This window comes from Stylophora pistillata, chromosome 9, assembly GCF_964205215.1.
Source record: "Stylophora pistillata chromosome 9, jaStyPist1.2, whole genome shotgun sequence".
In the NCBI taxonomy this organism is placed as follows: domain Eukaryota; kingdom Metazoa; phylum Cnidaria; class Anthozoa; order Scleractinia; family Pocilloporidae; genus Stylophora; species Stylophora pistillata.
In genome coordinates, this window is record NC_142527.1 from 24,021,114 (window position 1) to 24,039,709 (window position 18,596).

Below are 18,596 nucleotides of genomic sequence, written 5' to 3' on the forward strand. Positions count from 1 at the left end.
CGCGTTCTTCATCGACGAAAAAGTTTGAAATAATAAACTTTACGACGTGGGTTACACAGAAACCTAGTGGGTCTGATTTCTATTGTATCTTCTGATCCGTAGAGCAGACATTTTTCCTTACAGCTTCGCTGCTGTTTCGGTAGACTGCACTGCAGCCATTTCCGGCGTCGTTACGCCAGGCGAATAATCTGGGGGAGTTATTCGCCTGGAGTGACGACCCCGGAAATGGCTACAAAGCAGTCTACTGTTTTCGGTGCAGTTTTCGTTTTCATCGAACGATTACAGTAACTTAGTAACTTGGCAAATGCTGTTTACGCGCGCGGTCTTATTTGTTACGCGCGTGTTGTGTGTAGTTTCTAAGATGGCACTGTTTTCATCGAGCTATCCTTCGAAGCTCTTCGGTGTTCCTTCGGTCTACTAAATCTCCTTTCAAAAGGTTATTTAGATGCATGAAGATTTCATTTTCAAAGCGTTTTACAAAACATGGTAAATTGCTTCTCCAGTAAATCGAAGTGCTCGTATATGCTTAAATAATGAGTCGTGGTGATGTAAACAAAACAGCACACAGTTACATTTTGCTCTTCGGTCTTTTTAATTCACCGTGTTTTCAATACATTCTTAAATATAAGAGATCAGCCATTTGGGAAATTTCTATCGGTCTGAATTTCTCTTAACCAGAAATTATGAAAAATCCGATTTTTGACCTTGAAAATGGGGGGGGGGGAGGTCGACTTATACACGGGGTCGACTTATACACGGATAAATACGGTATCTATTATAGTTTGACCAGTCATTTTCTTAAAAGAACAAGATGAATATGGGCTACCAGTTTGGTGCAAGTTGGCTAAGACGTATACAAATTTTTCCGTTTTAGCGCGGCAGAAACCAGATGGCACGAAGTCGACTGTGTTTTTTTTTCAACAATTGCCATAAAAGTCCTCCTTAAAACCTTCTAATCGAAGATTTCCTTGTCATAGCCCAGTTATACAACCTCAGATATCGTACTAAGTGATTCTTCAGCGCACCACGGACAATAAAATTAACGGACTAACATGTAACAACTTCTTTTCTTGAATGGATACAAAAACAGTTACCGGAGAATTCTATTTTATTCTTGAGAGGCCTTATAAGCCTAGGTTCCAATCAAGTAAGATTTAGACTGATGATGTATCGAAAATACGACCCATTGGGTTCATTAACGCTTGAAAATTTGGAATAAATGGGAGGCTTCATTCATTTACGTATTTTTGTTTTGTTTTGTTTTTTTTTTTTGCAAAGCAGTCGTCTAAGATGCCGTGAACACCCCCCCTCCCATTTGAGTTTGCTCAACTTGCGTATTTTTCGCAGCATGTACTAAATTACCGACTATTTTAAGATCAACTTTTAATTCGAGACTCAACACATTTCTTCATCAGTTGAAATTAGGCTAGCTACTAACTTTAATATGCAGCAGCAAACTTGAAATCGGTCTCGTTTACTTCAAATATGGGCCCCCTGAGCCTGTCCACGAGTGTGACCAATTGTGAGATTAGCGTGAAAAAGGTTCTTAAAACGTTTAAAGTGTATATGACACGAAATTTTTTTTTTCGTTGATAGCTAGTTCCATGTGTATAATAAACGGTTTGAGATTTTAAAATTAATGAAACAAATTTTTTGGTCGATTTTTAGCCCCCGAAACATGCCAAATTTATGTGTAAAATTGTTCCCGGAGACTGGGGCGAGAATTGGACTCGTGACGTCAGGTTGTTTGATCCTTTGATTGGCAAGGTCAACAAATATCAGTGTTTTCCTTGTAACACGCTGTGATTACTCGCTTAATTCTATCGTTTCACGCTTCGAAATGTCCAGCGATTCCGAGAGTATTGAGTCGTCTGACTCTATAGAGAGTATGGATTGTGGAATAAGCGACAGTTCTGAAGAGGAATGGGGAGTTATCACTGGTGTGATAGCTCCATATCAAGATGAGCCGCTCGCGGACGAGAACGACGAAGAAACTGGCGTTTCGAGCGAAGAAACCGATGTTGATGGACTTACCCCGTCAACTCTGGAGGCTAGATACGAGAGAACTGTAGACGTAGATTCCTGGTTAGTAAAACTGGTCCTTTAAAATTCCTTGTATATATACTTATAGCAAATCTTTGTTCGACAACAATTCATTTTTGCTGTCTTCTTCAGGTGTCGCTGCGAGCAATGTAATACCGGGACGTTAGTTGGTTCCCTGGAGTTTCGATGTTGCAGAGAGGTAACAAATTCATCTGCAAAGATGGTTTTTGATGGTTCCATTGAACGGATAAAATGCATCACACAACACGAGGACTACCATGCGATTACGAACCGCGCAGGTCTTCTCCAAGTGGCTCCCTTGTTGAGAAACCAAGATGGAGGGACTTACCGTCGCCGAGGTGGAATGTCAGAAAACGAGTCAGTACATTTTTAGTAAAAAACAGAAATGAAAACATACAATGTTTAAACTAGCATAATCACTTTGGTGGGCATAAAGCATTAAGCTTCAGATAAATCAGGGTAAATTAAGGCATCTCAAGCTATAAAAGTTGACCAAGTTAGATTTGGCATTTACTTGGACTTTTATCTCATGCACTCACCTAACATAAAACAGGTACTAATAAGATTGCTTGCAAAGTAGCTTGTCGGAAAATGTAAGCTTGAGAAATGCTCTGCAGTTCATTATCAATTGGTTATCCTGGTTGATAAAATATATCGAGCATAAGACACCCTTGCTTTTGCTAAGATTATATATAGGATTCGAAACGATCACGAAGCTTGTATAAATCAATACTCAAAACTCCAGTGAACATGATGATGATTCACTAAGGTATAGGTTTTAGCAGTTCAGTTTGCTTTCAGCACGGCAAAACCGCAATTAGATACGGACATTTTACACAATGCTTCCAAAAATTTTATAAACTCACCACAGAATAGGTTATTTACATCAGAAAAGCTTACACATGTTAATGTCAATGATCGGAGATCATGAGAAAACGCTTACCTGTCGCCTTTTGCGATCTGTCAGAACTTCAGGACCTTCTGGTAGAACTGCATGTCTTGTTGGAACAGAGCCCTTGATAAGAACTTTGTTCCGTTTTACTTGCGTCATACCGTCCAGCGAAAATGCCAAGCTGCCCTCGTAACAACTTTGCTCAAAGTGAGCCGAACAAAACGAGGCATGTTTGGCAACAGGTTCGCCGAAATCAACTCGGTGCCGCTGCACGAATTTCACCCATTGGGCTCTCACTGTTGGATTTACAGGAAACTGGTGCATCGAAATACCCGGTGTGTAGCTGGTATTCGTACAGCTTCTATTGTTGGGCGCCCCAGCCACACAATAACGTCCACCTTTCCGTACTGGCCTCTTCTTTTCCGCCATAGACCATTTTCATAAATGGGTGCCGGATTAATATTAAATTTGCCCGAGTGGCCTCGCTTGAGATAATGTATTCTTTTGAATTTTGTACTGGAGAACGAGGTCACCCTGGCAAATTTATATGTAAGCAAAAGAATTTTAATCCGGCAGCCATTTATGAAAGTGGTCTAATGAGAGTCAAACAACCTGACGTCACAGGTTAAGTTCACGTGACCTTTTGGCCGCGCGTTCGAGGGGACAAATTTTAAGCCAACTTAGCGCGTAGTTTAACGAAAACTATGTGTTTATAATTATTTTCAACGATTTTTAACTCTCGAACCGTTTGTTATATATATCGAACTAGCAGAAAAGAAAAAAAAAATTTCATGTCATATACACTTAATTGTCATTTTGCTGTGAATGTGTGATTTACATTAGCATAAATAAAAGTATCTGGTGAGAACCATTCAGAAAAAAGGGGAAGATATTTTTGTACTCTGTTAAGGCACTCAATATCGTCAAAAATACGAATATTGTGTAATAAGTATTTTTAGGAAATCTACAATGATTTAGAGATAAATGCAAAACTGCTTAGGCCTTCTTCCGGCTGAACCAGCTTCTATCAGCAAGCTGCAATAATAGATTTGACCTGATCATCCCAGCCGGGATCACTAAGTTGACACCAAATAACCTGACATCACCACATCAACTGATGCCATTTATAGAGAAGAGTACAACCTGCTCTACATCATTTTATTAACATCTCCATATAAGGCAACTGAGTAATTCCAAAAGCAAATCATAGAATTTAGGCAATGTGTGGAGGGTGTAGTACATATCAAGAGACTTTCGAACTAAGGATTGTTGCAAAGACCATTTTTTTATTAGATATAACACACTATTATTATAAAATTTGTTATTAAAGCACAAACCAAAGTTGCAGTCCATTTCATCAATCAATGGCAGAGTCATTTTTCCCCTAAGATGTCCTCGGGGCTCAGATGTTTATTCCCTACATCTCCAGAACTCACACCATTTCGTACCATTGAGCTTCGAGTTGAATTCAGCCCGGTTGTTCTTGTGCTTTCCTTGCTGTGTTCACTGGGTAACCAGCGAAAGCTACGGCGAAAGGCTTGGCGGAACTCTTTATTTCGAAAGTAATATATAAATGGATTGATTGCTGATGAGGTAAAAGCGATTGCCTCAACCCAAGGCCACACAATAAAATATAATCTATTAACTTTATCCCAGTCATTTATCACGGTATAATAGCAATCAACAAACAGAACAACAAAACTAGGCATCCATGCGATAATACAAGCACCTAAAACAAAACCGACTGTTTTTATAGCTTTAAAATTTTGAGTTGTAGAAACTCTGGAATTGCCGTTGGATATTGTGGAATTTTCTCCTGCTGATATTCTTTGAAATTGTTTTTTTGCCGATTTGAAAATAAAAATATAGGAACACGAGACTACAAGTACTGGAACAGCAAATGTTATAGATGCCACAGAAATCCACAGCACTGAGACATTAATGCTTTGCTCGCCATGTACTGACAACATCGAGAAAGGAAGACCCAGTGAAAATAACCACACCAAAATTATCACCGTGTAGCATCTTTTCTTGGTTACAATGTCTTGATAATGAAAAGGAAACCGAATAGCGATAAATCGGTCGATTGAAACACAACATATGTTGAAAGTAGTGGTGACGGTTGTGTGAATCCACAAAAATTCTAAAAAGAAGTTAACAACAATGTGAAATGTTAACCACCATGTGAAAATGACCCAAGCAGGGACTATCACCAACCCAACGAAAAGGTCAGCTACGGATAAAGAGGCCAAGAAACGGTTGGAAATCGTTCGTAGAGACTCATTTTTGTTGAATAGCCACAACACAACTGCATTTCCAGCTACGGCTGCAATACCAGACAAGGAGAGCCACAGTGATAGAACGATGGACGCTGCACTGCTAAGCTGAACGTTTGGGTCGCTATCATTCATGGTTAGATGGTGGAAAGCGACAGCAGAAGAGAGAAATTAAGCTTCAGAAATGCTTGAAATTTTCCTGTCCTCTCTGCAAACCAAACAGATCTTTCTGAAGCTTAAGTGTTTGGATGAATTATCATATCCCTGTCATCCAATATCCTTTCTTATTTACAGGCGCGTCCTATTGATCTTTAAAAGTTTCCGAAGTGGTGACAGAGATAAAAAAAGACGACGAAAACAACTATTTCCAGGAAATGTTTCTAATCTTTGGCAATGTCTTAATCCTTCTCTGTCTCTCATTATCGATGAAAGAGTCATCGCTACGATTTAAGTGATTTTGTGGAAAATTTAGAACCAAAATTAACAGAAAAGTTTCCCTTGACATGCAGGTGTTTTTTAACTAGAAACAGGATGTCTGTCAGGAAACTCTCAATTGGAATCCTCATAACACTAACAACTCCTGGTTAACAGTTAAATGGAGTTTCTTTCTAATCACAAAAGTGACAGCATTGATTCCCACCGAGTTAGCGGGTAAATTTGACGCTAAATGTTGTAGTCTGATCATCTAACAACAGAAAACGTATATGTGTCTAGAATAATGGATGACTGCCAAAATGAAGCGTGATTTTAATCTGTCATTATTTGTTTTCAAAAGTAAATATCCTTCTGGGTCATAACAAACTCAGCTCTTAGTCTCCTGAAGATTTAATGACAAGCACTTTCGGAAGTCGGAAAAGACATTTCGTTTTTTTTTTTTATGAAATACGACTACACCAATGACTCGACGATGTCAAACAAACGTAAAAAAGTATCGTACAGCTGTAATTTTAGACATGTGCTATTACAGCTTTTCTTAGGGCTGGATATTCTTGTTAACTACCGCAGTTAATAGAACAAAAAAATTTATGCTCTCCCTATAACTTCCTTAGAAGGATTAAAGGCCGATATAACTGCTTTGCCTGAGCTCTGTTTGCTGGGCTGGATAGATAGCCAGATGAGAAGCCAAGATTGAACGTAAAGGACTATGGGTGAAACCCAAAGCCAGTTTATTAAGGAAGTAAGTTCAATCAAAATGGCAATTTTCCAAAACATAAAATTGTTAAGAATGTTAAAAATTTGTTGAAACTTTGGCCCAGTAAAGGTGAGGGCAACCACAAACGCAGGCAACATGGCAACTGGGCAGGGTTGGGAGGGGAAAAGCTTCAGCTTGCTTGTCCACGAGTTTGAGGCAAATGTGCCTGATCCAATCAGAATCGCGCGTACGTGTGGTGAATATGGGATACCGCTGGCCACTTGGCACGTGAATGCTACTATTACATAACAAGGAAAATAGTTCTGCCTTTTCGCAATAATGATACAACAATAATAAGAAGGAAGTTATAGGGAGCATAAAAATCCTATTTACCGGCAAATATTTCATTTATGCTCTGCCTATAACTTCCTTGGAAGGTTTAAAGGCGATATAACTGTTTTGCCTGAGCTCTGTTTGCTGGGCTGGGATAGATAACCAGATAACAAGCCAAGATTGAACGTAAAGGAGTATACAATACAATAATTTATTAAACTCTCCCCGGAGGGGCCTTTCAAAGCTTGAGAGCAAATGTGGCCAAAAATCGAACATTTTCAAAATATTGTGGCAACAGCCGAAAAATCGATTCGGCTCATATTCTCAAGTTAGGTAGGCCTTATGGTGAAACAAAGCACTGCATACTTCGTTTGGCTGAATATCGATTTATTTTGGAGAAAATCGATAACAACTGAATTTCGCCAAAATACCGCTTTTGAAGCTCAAAATTTCAGACGAATCTCGGAGCGTCGCGCCACGAATTAAAAACACTTGGACCGATAAAAAGTACCAAATCTTAAAAGACAACATCAATACATGTGTTGACGGCAATTTGAGCAATTGTTGATCATTTATTTACACAATCTAATTAAATTTATCCGACCCTCTTCTAACAAGGTTAAAAATAGGTCAAAAGTAACCCGTTATTTAACTATGTGGTAAATAAAATAATCGACTGAAAATCTGGCTTTTGGAAGGCGAAGTGTGGTTCTTTTCAATCTCCAAAGGATATTTTGGGGTAATGATACTGTGCGATTTAATCAACTTTAAAGTTGGATAAAATGAGCTGATTTGACGGTGCCGTCAGTTATTCCAAAATGTACACACACGCAAACTCAATTGTTTTGCATTTTACATCCAGTCTACAGCTAATTTATCATAATATAATCTTACCGTTCATGTTGCTGTATCACAAAAGGTTATTGCAGTCCTGAAATTGTTGCATCGCTCCCATAATAGCGATATAACTTGGCAGGATAGTCAACACCTCTTGATAATGAGTGTTTACAAAGCGTATCACGGGGTTTCTCCATTTCCATTTCGTTGAAAAGGAGGCTGTAATTACTTCACGTAAGAGATCTTTGTTTAAATATAGTATTCAACCAAACCGCGAACCAAACGTTCGCGGAATTAATGTTGCTTGTTCAGAAACATGTTACTCGTGTACGGAATAACGCTAATTAATTCAAAATGAGGTCCCCTGTCGACAACTCCGCAAAAATACAACATTGGACTGTGAAGCACGTGGCTACAGAAACTATGGTCGAGTGTTACATATAGGAAACAGGAGCAAACAATTATTTAACTCCGTTCCTTATTGAGTTAATATAAATTTTTATTTAGTGAATTATTGTTTCGTTTGATAGAGCTCATTTTAGAACAAAAAGAACGAAAGGCAAACCTAGTTCGGTGATTAAAAACACTGCCTGCTACAATATTACTGTATTTTACTGCTGATAAGATTTAAACTTCCCTGCACTCTTACTTAATTTTCTTCGGTTGACGGTATGTTGTTTTCAAAATGAGTTATAGTCAAACCTATTGCATGAAATTCAGAGGGGTGTTTTCATCGTTAATCGCTGATACCACACTGAGTATCTATAAACACTTGGGGCTATGTGTGAGAAGGAACCGGTCGAGATGACAATTGCCTTGAATAGAGGTCAGGATTTTAAATGACTTATAAGTATTTTTTAAGACGCTGAAAGATTGAATCGTATTTTTTTTCTCTTCCTTACTATTTTAATCGCTATAGATTGTTTGATTAATTACAGAAGTTACCTTGAAACTGGCATTTTCGTTTACTAATAAAATGAATTGCAGAGAAAAGATTTGAACTCTGCAACAAGATTTTGTGTCGTTCTTCCTATAAGGATATCTGATGCTCGTTCAAAACTACAGTAAGAGAGCACTGTGACTTCGACAAACGTTCCAGAAAACGGGAAACAGTAATTAAACCTCTTCTTGCTTGTTTAAGATGGATTGAGAGCCATTCCACTTGTCTCGGTTTTCCGGGCCAAAAGACGAAGTTGACCTAATTCTTAGGCAAGCAACAGTATTCTCTCTTCCTGTTAACATACATACCATGACAATTTGTCCGTCGCCTATTGCAAAGCTTGGTTTGGGGTAGACGAGAGGCTCTAAGTTCGAGGCGCCGAGTTCCTTTTGATATATCAAACAATGCTCAATAATATATCGCCATATAAAGCATTGATTGGCTTTGGACTTCTTATTTGGACCACTTATTTGGACCACTTATTTGGAACCAATTTCGAATGGTTAAAAATCAAGTGAACTGGGAAGTTAATAGCGCGAAAAAAGCCTATTATGAAAATGCCTTCAAGAATTGTTGTGGGGATCAAAGGAAAACATGGAAAACAATCAATGAACTGACCTCGCGAAATTCCAATAAAACTGTTATTAATGAGAGGGGAACATAATGGAGTAAATTGTGGAAACCAAACAGATGTAGCAGAAATGCTAAACTCATTTTTCACGGAAATTGGACCAAGCCTTAGTAGAGACGTGACAGAAGGTGATAAATCCTTCGAAGAATTTCTTACTGAAACTGATAAAAATTTTGTTTTTGAAAAAACAACACCAACACATGTTGTTGCATTACCATCAAGGTAAAAGGCGACTGGATTGAGACTGGATTGGATGATATTTCTGCGAAGGTTCCAAGGGAATGTCCTGATGTACTAGCAGAATCTCTTACTCATATATTTAATCAATCCCTAAAGACTGGCAACTTTCCCGATGAGTAGAAATCTGCCAGAGTCACCCCATTGTACAAAAATTCCGGGAAGCGCTCCGATCCAACGAATTATCGACCAATATCAGTAATTCCAGTTGTGGCCAAAGTCTTTGAACGGATAATCTACGATCAGCTTTATCATTATTTAACTAAAAACAACTTTCTCTCGTGCCATCAATCTTGTTTTCGGTCTTTGCATTCTACGCTCGCAGCACTTATCGAAGCCACAGATAGCTGGGCAGTGGATATAGACCGTGGTCTTGTTAATACCGTAGTCTTTTTAGACCTCAAAAAGGCATTTGATACAGTAGATCACGATATTTTATTACGAAAACTGCAATACTATGGAATTTTTTGGACCAGTCATCAATGGTTTGCTTCTTATTTAGATAACCGAACACAGATTTGTCATTTAAACTCTTGTAAGTCAACTCCGAAATGTCTGAGATGTGGTGTTCCCCAGGGAACAAGTTTGGGACCTCTTTTATTTTTGATATATATTAATGACTTACCACATTGTTTGACATATTCGGAACCTAGATTGTATGCAGATGATACCAGCCGGACGCTTGCCAGTACTGACATTGAGCATATAAATTATTGCCTTAATCACGACCTTAGCAATGTGCACGAATGGCTCTCTGCTAACAAACTTACCTTGAATATGACAAAAAACTGAGTTCATGCTTATTGCATCAAGGCAGAAGTTATCACAATTTACGGAAAGTCCCTCTCTTATTATAAAAGAAAACGCAATCGAACAAGTAACCTCCGCTAAATCCCTTGGAGTTTATGTCGATCTAAATATAAATCGAGAATGTCATATTGAAAACATCTCTAAGAAGATAGCTTGTGCCATTGGTGCGATTAAACGAATTCGGTATCTCACTCCATTTAATGTTTTGATTAAAGTTTATAATAGCCTTATTCAACCACAAAACATTACATGGTATGACACCTGATTATCTGAGATTAAGATTTGTATATCGTGACAGTGTAAGTGCTTATCGTTTAAGGAATACCGAAACCAAATTAGTTCTTCCAGAACCTCGACCTGACTATCTCAAGAGAAGTTTTTTGTACAGCGGACCTCAGTTGTGGAACAACTTACCTGTAGACCTAAAACAAGCGTCTTCGCTGACTGATTTCAAATCTAAATTAAGTCGCCACAGTTTAAAGTAAGTTCTTAATTCTATGTAAATTTTAGACACAGCCTCCATGAAAAGCAAAATGTTTTATTTTATTTATTTCTTTTATTTGAATTGTTATTATCAAATTATTATTGTAGTTAGATAGATAGGTTTCTAGTATAGAATTAACTAAATCAACTGATGGAAAAACCGTGTATAAATAAAGTTATCCTATCCTATCCTATCCTATAAGAAGTAGTCATTCACTTCTTAAATTTATCATCTTGGAAAGAAATGTTAAGGAGATAGGCAAAACATGGGTTTGTTTACTTTCTTTTTTCTTGTTAAATCTAGATGTCAGTCTTTTTCCAATGGGCGTAAACATTCTGGTCTGACCAGACAACAGGCTTATGTTAAATTTGTCATTACGCATCAGCTACGCTCTGTGATATTTCGCCATATAATGCATTGATGGCTTTGGACACGACCATATTTGAGGGGGATAGATCACTGCTTACTTGGCTACCTTCTTGGGAAAGAATACTAAATAACTAACTAGTTGAGTTAATTTTTCAAAGCCACTCTTTCGTAAATGCAAGTACCGTATTTGACTGATGTAGGTATACCGACTCGCACTCGAGCCTGCTGTATCAGCTGGTGCAATGATTACTCGAAGCGTTTCTTGAGTTCTGAGATACGCAGAAATGGTTTCATTTCCAGGCGTGAGTCTTTTTTGGGACCACTGCCGGGAAAAGATGAGTGGGAATAATGTGAACGTGTGCTACCTGCGTCGTAGTCTTACTACCGGCACGAGTAACTTAACAAGGCACAGTAGCCTCTGAGGAAGAAACAGTACAGATGTAAAGCTGTTGAACGTTGGCTAGTACAAACATTTCAGTGAAAGTCGTGGTTTTCCAGGTTTGACAATTATAAAACTTCTTTTAAGTACACAAATATTCAAACACTACACTTATCTCTGTTGCACATCTGCAGTGATACACTTATCTCTGTTGCACATCTGCAATGATACATGATGGGCTATGCCCTTTGCAGATCTTTTGCTCTTTTTTGTCCTAAAATAGGCTTCATCCATGCAAGTACCATGAAACATTAAATTATGATACATTGGATCATGATTGAAGTTAGATAATTGTTTTCTCCTGTTTCGTAAATGTAACACTCAACCTTAGTTCCTGTAGCCACGTACTTCACAGTCGAATGTTTCATTTTTGCGTTTTATTTCAGTAGACCTAATTTTGAATTAATTAGCGTTATTCCGCACACGTGAAACATGTTTCTGAACTAGTTACATTCCGCTTACATTTGGTTCACGGTTCGGTTGTGAAGATGTTTGGGTCCGGACCCGTAGTGGGAGGATCTCACGCCCCCAGCGAGACTGGACTTATGATGGAATCACCCTACTGAGGACATTTTTTGTTGCGTTACTATTATGGTATATAAAAACATGTGCTTTTCGCTTGAAGTTATTTTAGTAGTCTGAACAAAATATTTTAGTAGTCGGAACAAAACATTTTAGTTGTCTGAAGAGAACAGAAGTATTTCAACGAAATGGAAATAGAGAAACCCCGTGATACGCTTTGTAAACAATCATTATCAGGAGGTGTTGACTATCCTGCCAAGTTATACCTCTATTGAGGGAGCAATGTAACAATTTTAGGACTGCAATCCTCTTTTGTGATATATATTTGTCAGCAGGATGATATTATGTTAAATAAGCTATAGACTGGATGTAAAATGCAAAACAATTGAGTTTGCGTGTGAATGTGTACATTTTCGAATAACTGATGGTAACGTCAAATCAGCTCATTTTATCCAACTTTAAAATTTGATTAAATCGAGATCGAACTTTGGAGATCGAAAAGAAAAACACTTCGCCTTCCAAAAGCCAGATTTTCAGTCCATTATTTTATTTACCCCATAGTTAAATAACGGGTTACTTCTGACCTATTTTTAATCTTGTAAGACGAAGGTCGGATAAATTTAACTAGATTGTGTAAATAAACAATCCAAAATTGCTCAAACTGCTGTCAACATATGTACTGATGTTGTTTTTCAAGATTTGGTACTTTTTATGTTGTCAGTTCGTGGCGCGACACTCCAAGATTCGTCTGAGTTTTTGAGCTTCAAAAGCGGCATTTTAGCGAAATTCAGTTGTTATCGATTTTCTCGAAAATAAAGCGATATTTCGCCAAACGAAGTATGCAGTGCTTTGTTTCACTATAGGGCCTACCCAACTTGAGGGTATGAGCCGAATCGATTTTTTGGCTGTTGCCCCCAAATGTTTGACCGTTGGTAACATTCGTTCTTAAAAGCTATCTTAATAATTACAATTCTTGGTTTTCACCAACGTGACCCCTAACTTGACAACCGTTGCTATCCGCCATGATTGTGTCCCTCAGGTGTAAACAAAAAGTAGCATGAGAGAGAGTGAATGCGAGAAAGCGTCATGGTTCTTTGTATCTTTGGCAATTGTGGAAGCAAAAGTGGTCGAGATAGCATTCGTTTTTATTCTGTACCTGCTATTATCACTAATCAAGGCGAAGAGTTCGAAGAGTTAACCCGAGAGAGGAGATATCTTTGGATTTCCGCGATAGGTAGTCCTGACCTGAAAACAAAGAATGTTTTGCAGAACGAGCGTGTTTGTAGTCGTCACTTCGTTTCTGGCAGGTCTGCAGCAAACTGGGACAGGTTCAATGAAGATTGGATTCCAACACGTCATTTAACCAAGAAAGAGTACAAGAAAAAAGATGCGGACGCCGCTGCTCAGAGTGAGCGAGCGAAGGCCCGAAGGAAGAGTGCGATCGAGCGGCAAGAACAAGAGGCAGCCAAGAAGAGAAAATGTATCGATGGAAGCGAAGAGCGTATAATTGACATAGACTTTACCGCTCCACCAAGCACGTCAACTTCAGAGAGCGAAGAAAAGAGCGAAGCAATGATGCTAGATGAGTCTTGTGCGAGTGGCGAACAAAGTGTAACAGACACTGCTTCCCTCGTGTCAACTGCGATAACAGTGAATGTCGAAACACAAACAGAAGAACAGAGTGAAACGAGCACCGCTTCTTGCGTATCAGCAGTGACAAAACTGGACGCCGAAACACAAACCGAAAAATTTGACTACCTTCTGAATGCTAGGCAAAGTGGGTACAAGGCACCACATAAAGAGTTTTTTGATACGGACGGAAAAGTTCGATTTTACACCGGACTGCCTTCTTGGGAAATACTCATGGTGGCGTTTGAGCATGTTGCCAAGTACATTACCCGCCGCACACAATCCCTGAACAGATTTCAGGAATTTATCATGGTGCTCATCAAGCTGCGGCTAAACGTTCCCTTTCAAGACCTAGCTTACCGGTTTGTGGTTTCAATATCCACAGTTTCAAGGATCTTTTCATCGTGGATGATGGTGATGGATGCCCGACTGTCTCCCCTGGTTTTTTGGCCACACAGGGAAAGACTATGGGGGACAATGCCTATGTCCTTTCAGTATGCCTTTGGTAAGCAGGTCACAGTAATAATTGACTGCTTTGAGGTGTTTATTGATAGGCCAACAAACTTACTTGCCAGGGTAGAGACTTTTTCTAATTATAAGCACCATAACAGTCAAAATTCTTATTGGAATTACTCCACAAGGAACTGTCTGTTTTGTGTCTGAGGCTTGGGGTGGCCGCACCTCTGACAAGTACTTGACTGAGAATTGTGGGTTTTTAGAAAACCTACTTCCTGGTGACATGGTTATGGCTGATCGGGGATTTACTATTTGTGATAGCGTTGGGTTGAAACAAGCCAAGTTAGTAATCCCAGCATTTACTAAGGGAAAGTCACAGTTAGATCCTGTAGATGTGGAGCGAACAAGGGGCATTGCAAATGTGAGAATCCATGTGGAGAGAGTTATTGGTTTGTTGAAGCGAAAGTACACCATTCTAGAAGGAACACTGCCTACAGAAATTCTCTCTTCCAACTGTAGAGGAACTCCAGATACTAAGATCCCCATGATAGACCAAATTGTAAGGGTTTGTTCTGCCCTTGTTAATTTATGCCCTCCAATAATTCCTTTTGATTAATCATTTCAGTCGCAAACTCTTTGAAACACCTGTTTTCTATACTTAGCATATCATTCTTCAACAAGAAAAGGGTATTTATAGCTCATTAAATGATAAAGTTTTTGAAATTTGAGAGCTGCTTGTTCGCAGGGAAAGCTGGTATTCAAGTTTTTCCAAACCCTTCAACATGATAATTCATTGTTACATGCACATCACAATAAAACAGACAGTTGATATTAACAAAAGGGAATAATCAGTAAATATGTATTGTCTTTTTACTTTTAACTAATCTTTGCAGTCAGGAGCCCATCAATGGCTCAACTAAAACTGCTAGACTGAAATGAAGAGACCCTTGTTTGGAACATTTAGTATTTTGAAAAAATTACCAAAATAAACAAATATTACTTATGATGCACGATCCTTCGCAGTAGATAGCGCTATTCAGGCAATAGCGAAAATCAGACCTGAAAATAATCAGGCCTGTACGGGATTCGAACCACTGACCTTTGCGATACTAGTGCAGCGCTCTACCAATTGAGCTAACAAGCCAACTGGTAGCAAGCCGTTAAGTTGATTCGTAACAAACCCGTGGTGATAAATCAGATAAAATGAATATATGAAGTCCATATACTTAACATACTTAACATACTTAACGGCCTGCTCCCAGTTGGCTTGTTAGCTCAATTGGTAGAGCGCTGCACTAGTATCGCAGAGGTCAGTGGTTCGGATCCCGTAGAGGCCTGATTTTTTTTTTTTTTTTTTTCAGGTCTGATTTTCGCTATTGCCTAAATAGCGCTATCTACTGCGAAGGATCGTGCATCATACGTATTTAATACCGCAGTTCAAAATATATGGACTTCATATATTCATTTTATAAACAAATATTGTTGACCTGAACTTTTCACCTGGTGAGACCCATTTAACCCTTGTTGAGTAGTAATTCCTAGAAATTATGCGATGTTCACTTACATTAGCCCTGAAGTAAAATGTGCCTGTGGTTACAGAAAATATCCATACCTCCAACATGGAAGGTTTTACCATTTTTAACCCTCTCTACCTCCCTGAAATTCCCAATTAAGTTTCATACTTTGACTTATAAATTTTGGATTTTGTAAAACCCTCCCCCTTTGAATTTCCATTGACCTTTCATAGGGTGAGTATGGACATTTTCTGGAGCCACACAATATTAATTTGGGAAACTTATAAAAACTAAGAGTTTTATTGTTATGCCAAAGAAAAATATCTCACTCCTCCTTAATTAAACAGAATTGGTAAGACTCAAAAACATGGAAACATGCTCATTTTTTCTGTCTTAAAACACGCAATTAAATGTGAACGCATTCCTTGAATGTCAAATGTCACATGGGTTGGATTTATTCCTAAAGCAAGGCATGTGGTAAAGGTAATGGCAAAAACGCGACAGTCACTTCCATTTGTTTGGTGTTGCACGGAAAGAAAACTGTAGACTAGCCAGTGTCCCACCGAGCAAGTCATTTGTCTGGTTTTCTACTTCTTGGGGAAGGGCATCATGGTAGAGGCTGTCATAGAGATTTACATGGCCAGGCAAACATCCGATCGAGCTTACACAAACCCAGTGATTACTTCCGGTATGCAGAATTTGCACAAATTCCCCAGAAACAACATCAAAGTTATGTGCTGGGCCTAGAGTGGGCCGCTACAATCCTTCGATTACTGAATTTTCTTTCTGTAGCAGCACTTCAGCCTGTTGTATTATATCACCAGTAAGCCAACCAGTTTGGCTAAGAATTGTTTGATAATCGCCATCATCTTGTAGGCTTTAAACTGCTGTCTTGTATAAAAGCTTGTCTCTAAGACGAAATATCCAAGCAAATCAGTCGCTTCTACTTGGGGCAAACACTCGGAGTCAAACTACTCATAAGGAATACTGACAGGGTCAACTCCTACGACTGATATCTTTTCGAGATATCGTCCCTTTACTTGCTTGTCTAAAGCCTTAGCTTAATCTGACAACACAGGAATATTAAAGGGAAGGGTCTTCAAGTCTTCTTCAGCTTCACCTTCCGCTAAATCCATGATGGAAGCGAACCATTCCACAAAAACCAGGAGAAGGTCGACAAAGATGACTTGCGATTAATATAACTTTCGCACACCGAGGGACACAACTATGGCGGATGCCCATATTTGAAAAGGGCTCTTACTTCAGGTGAAAACCAGCAGTTCTTACAATAATTACAATAATTATAATTACAATAACTACAATAAGGGGAGATAAAAGTATACAGATGTATTTATATATATAAAATGTTAAAAATCAAAATTGACTGATCAGAAGATGATTTATCAGCTTATGTTTATAAATTTTCGTCGAGGAGGTCAATTTTATATCACTGGGTAAGTTTTTCCAAATGGTCACTGCGCGGTATAAAGTTCTGAATAGCCTGTAACTTGTTGATATTAGTAACAGTAGTGTTTGACCATACGCTTGAACAATAGTACATTTTACTGAAAACTAAACTCTTAATTATGGTTACAAATAAGTCTTTGTCGAAAGCATGTTTGGCGCGATTTATTTGGGTCAGGCTTGACATACAGGATGAAACGGTCTCAACAGTATGATCACTGAAAGTAAGCTGATCATCAAATATCACACCTAGGTCCCTAGCACAACGGGTAGGGACCAGATCTTTACCAAGCAAGGACAGGTTGAAATTTGGGATCTTGGCAATCATTCGGTGACTACCAAACAGCATTAGTTTAGTTTTTGTTGCATCAAGGAGGAGGCGATTATCAAAGCACCAGTTCCTGATCTTAGTGAGGTCTTTGCTCATGTCTTCCACACCATTTTTGCACTGTTGAAGGGGGAAAGTTATGTAAAGTTTACTGTCATCAACATATGTCTTGGATTTGCAGCACTCAGTGAGGAACGGAGGGTGGGTCGTTGGCATAAATATTAAACAGGATGGGCCCAAGGATGCACCCGTGCGATACTCCACTTTGAATTGATAGTTTGTCTGAAAGTACAGAATTGATGCGGATAGCTTGAAATCTATTGAACAAATAGTTAGAAAACCAGTTAAGAGCTGCAGGGGACAGACCGATATCTTGCAGCTTTAAAAAAAAGATGTCATGATTAAGACTACCGAAAGCCTTGCTCATATCCAAAAGGACTACCGCAGTAACTTTTTGCCTATCCATTGCTTCCAGAATGATGTCAGTTGTCTCTATAAGAGATATTTCTGTTGAAGGAAATCGTTTATTTCCGCTTTGCTCGGGAGAAATTTAATTTAATAGCTTCGCCGACCGGTAGGGACATCGCAACAGCTTGCGCCAATTATTGCGGGCCCAGTAAACACATCCATCCCACCTCCGAGGGAGGACATCCATCACACAGCAATCTCGTGCGTGGGAAATTAGCGTTTCCTGCCCCTAACCCTACAGGAGACGGGACCTCCATTTATTCGTCCCTATCCGAGAAGGCTAGAATATCTGACCATTTCTTGATGTTATAGAAAGGTAGCAAATTCTTCTCAATTATTTTAAGAGCCTGAGTGTTGTTCCGGCCGGGACTCGAACCCTCGACCTCTCGCACAACAGTCCAGCGCTCTATCCATTGAGCTAATCGGGAGGCGGTTAGAAAAGACTTTGTTTTGATTCTAAAAAAGCCATAAGTTGGTTCAAAGCCACATTTTCGCACCCTTTAGAGAAGGTAGCCAGTGGTGAAACAGGTCTATTGTTGTTAGGTCTTTCATGGTCACCTTCCTTTGGAATAGGTATGACTTCAGCCATTTTCCAAGGCAAAGGGATTGTACCTGTAACAAAGGGTAAACTATGGGTAAAACCCAAAGCCAGTTTATTAAGGAAATAATTTCAATCAAAATGACAATTTTCTAAAACATAAAATTGTTAACAATGTTACAAATTTTTTGAAACTTTGGCTTGCTCGTCCACGAGTTTGAGGCAAATGTGCC

The 18,596-nt window shown here is 38.9% G+C and overlaps 2 protein-coding genes and 1 pseudogene across 2 annotated transcripts; 2 read left to right on the top strand and 1 right to left on the bottom strand.

Annotated features, from left to right (window-relative positions):
• The first annotated feature begins 1,699 nt into the window (after window positions 1-1,699).
• On the top strand, window positions 1,700-2,660 carry LOC148723935 (uncharacterized). The gene is made up of 2 exons (XM_088732109.1): window positions 1,700-2,085; window positions 2,176-2,660. The coding sequence occupies exons 1-2, from the start codon at window positions 1,841-1,843 to the stop codon at window positions 2,435-2,437; spliced, it is 507 nt and encodes a 168-aa protein (XP_088588235.1). The 5' UTR covers window positions 1,700-1,840; the 3' UTR covers window positions 2,438-2,660.
• Window positions 2,661-4,234: 1,574 nt separating this feature from the next.
• On the bottom strand, window positions 4,235-5,837 carry LOC148723936 (histamine H2 receptor-like). The gene has a single exon (XM_088733677.1). It carries the CDS (start codon window positions 5,365-5,367, stop codon window positions 4,330-4,332), a length of 1,038 nt encoding a protein of 345 aa, XP_088589803.1. The 5' UTR covers window positions 5,368-5,837; the 3' UTR covers window positions 4,235-4,329.
• A 7,559-nt stretch (window positions 5,838-13,396) lies between these two features.
• On the top strand, window positions 13,397-14,755 carry LOC148723937 (uncharacterized; annotated as a pseudogene).
• The last annotated feature ends 3,841 nt before the right edge of the window (window positions 14,756-18,596 follow it).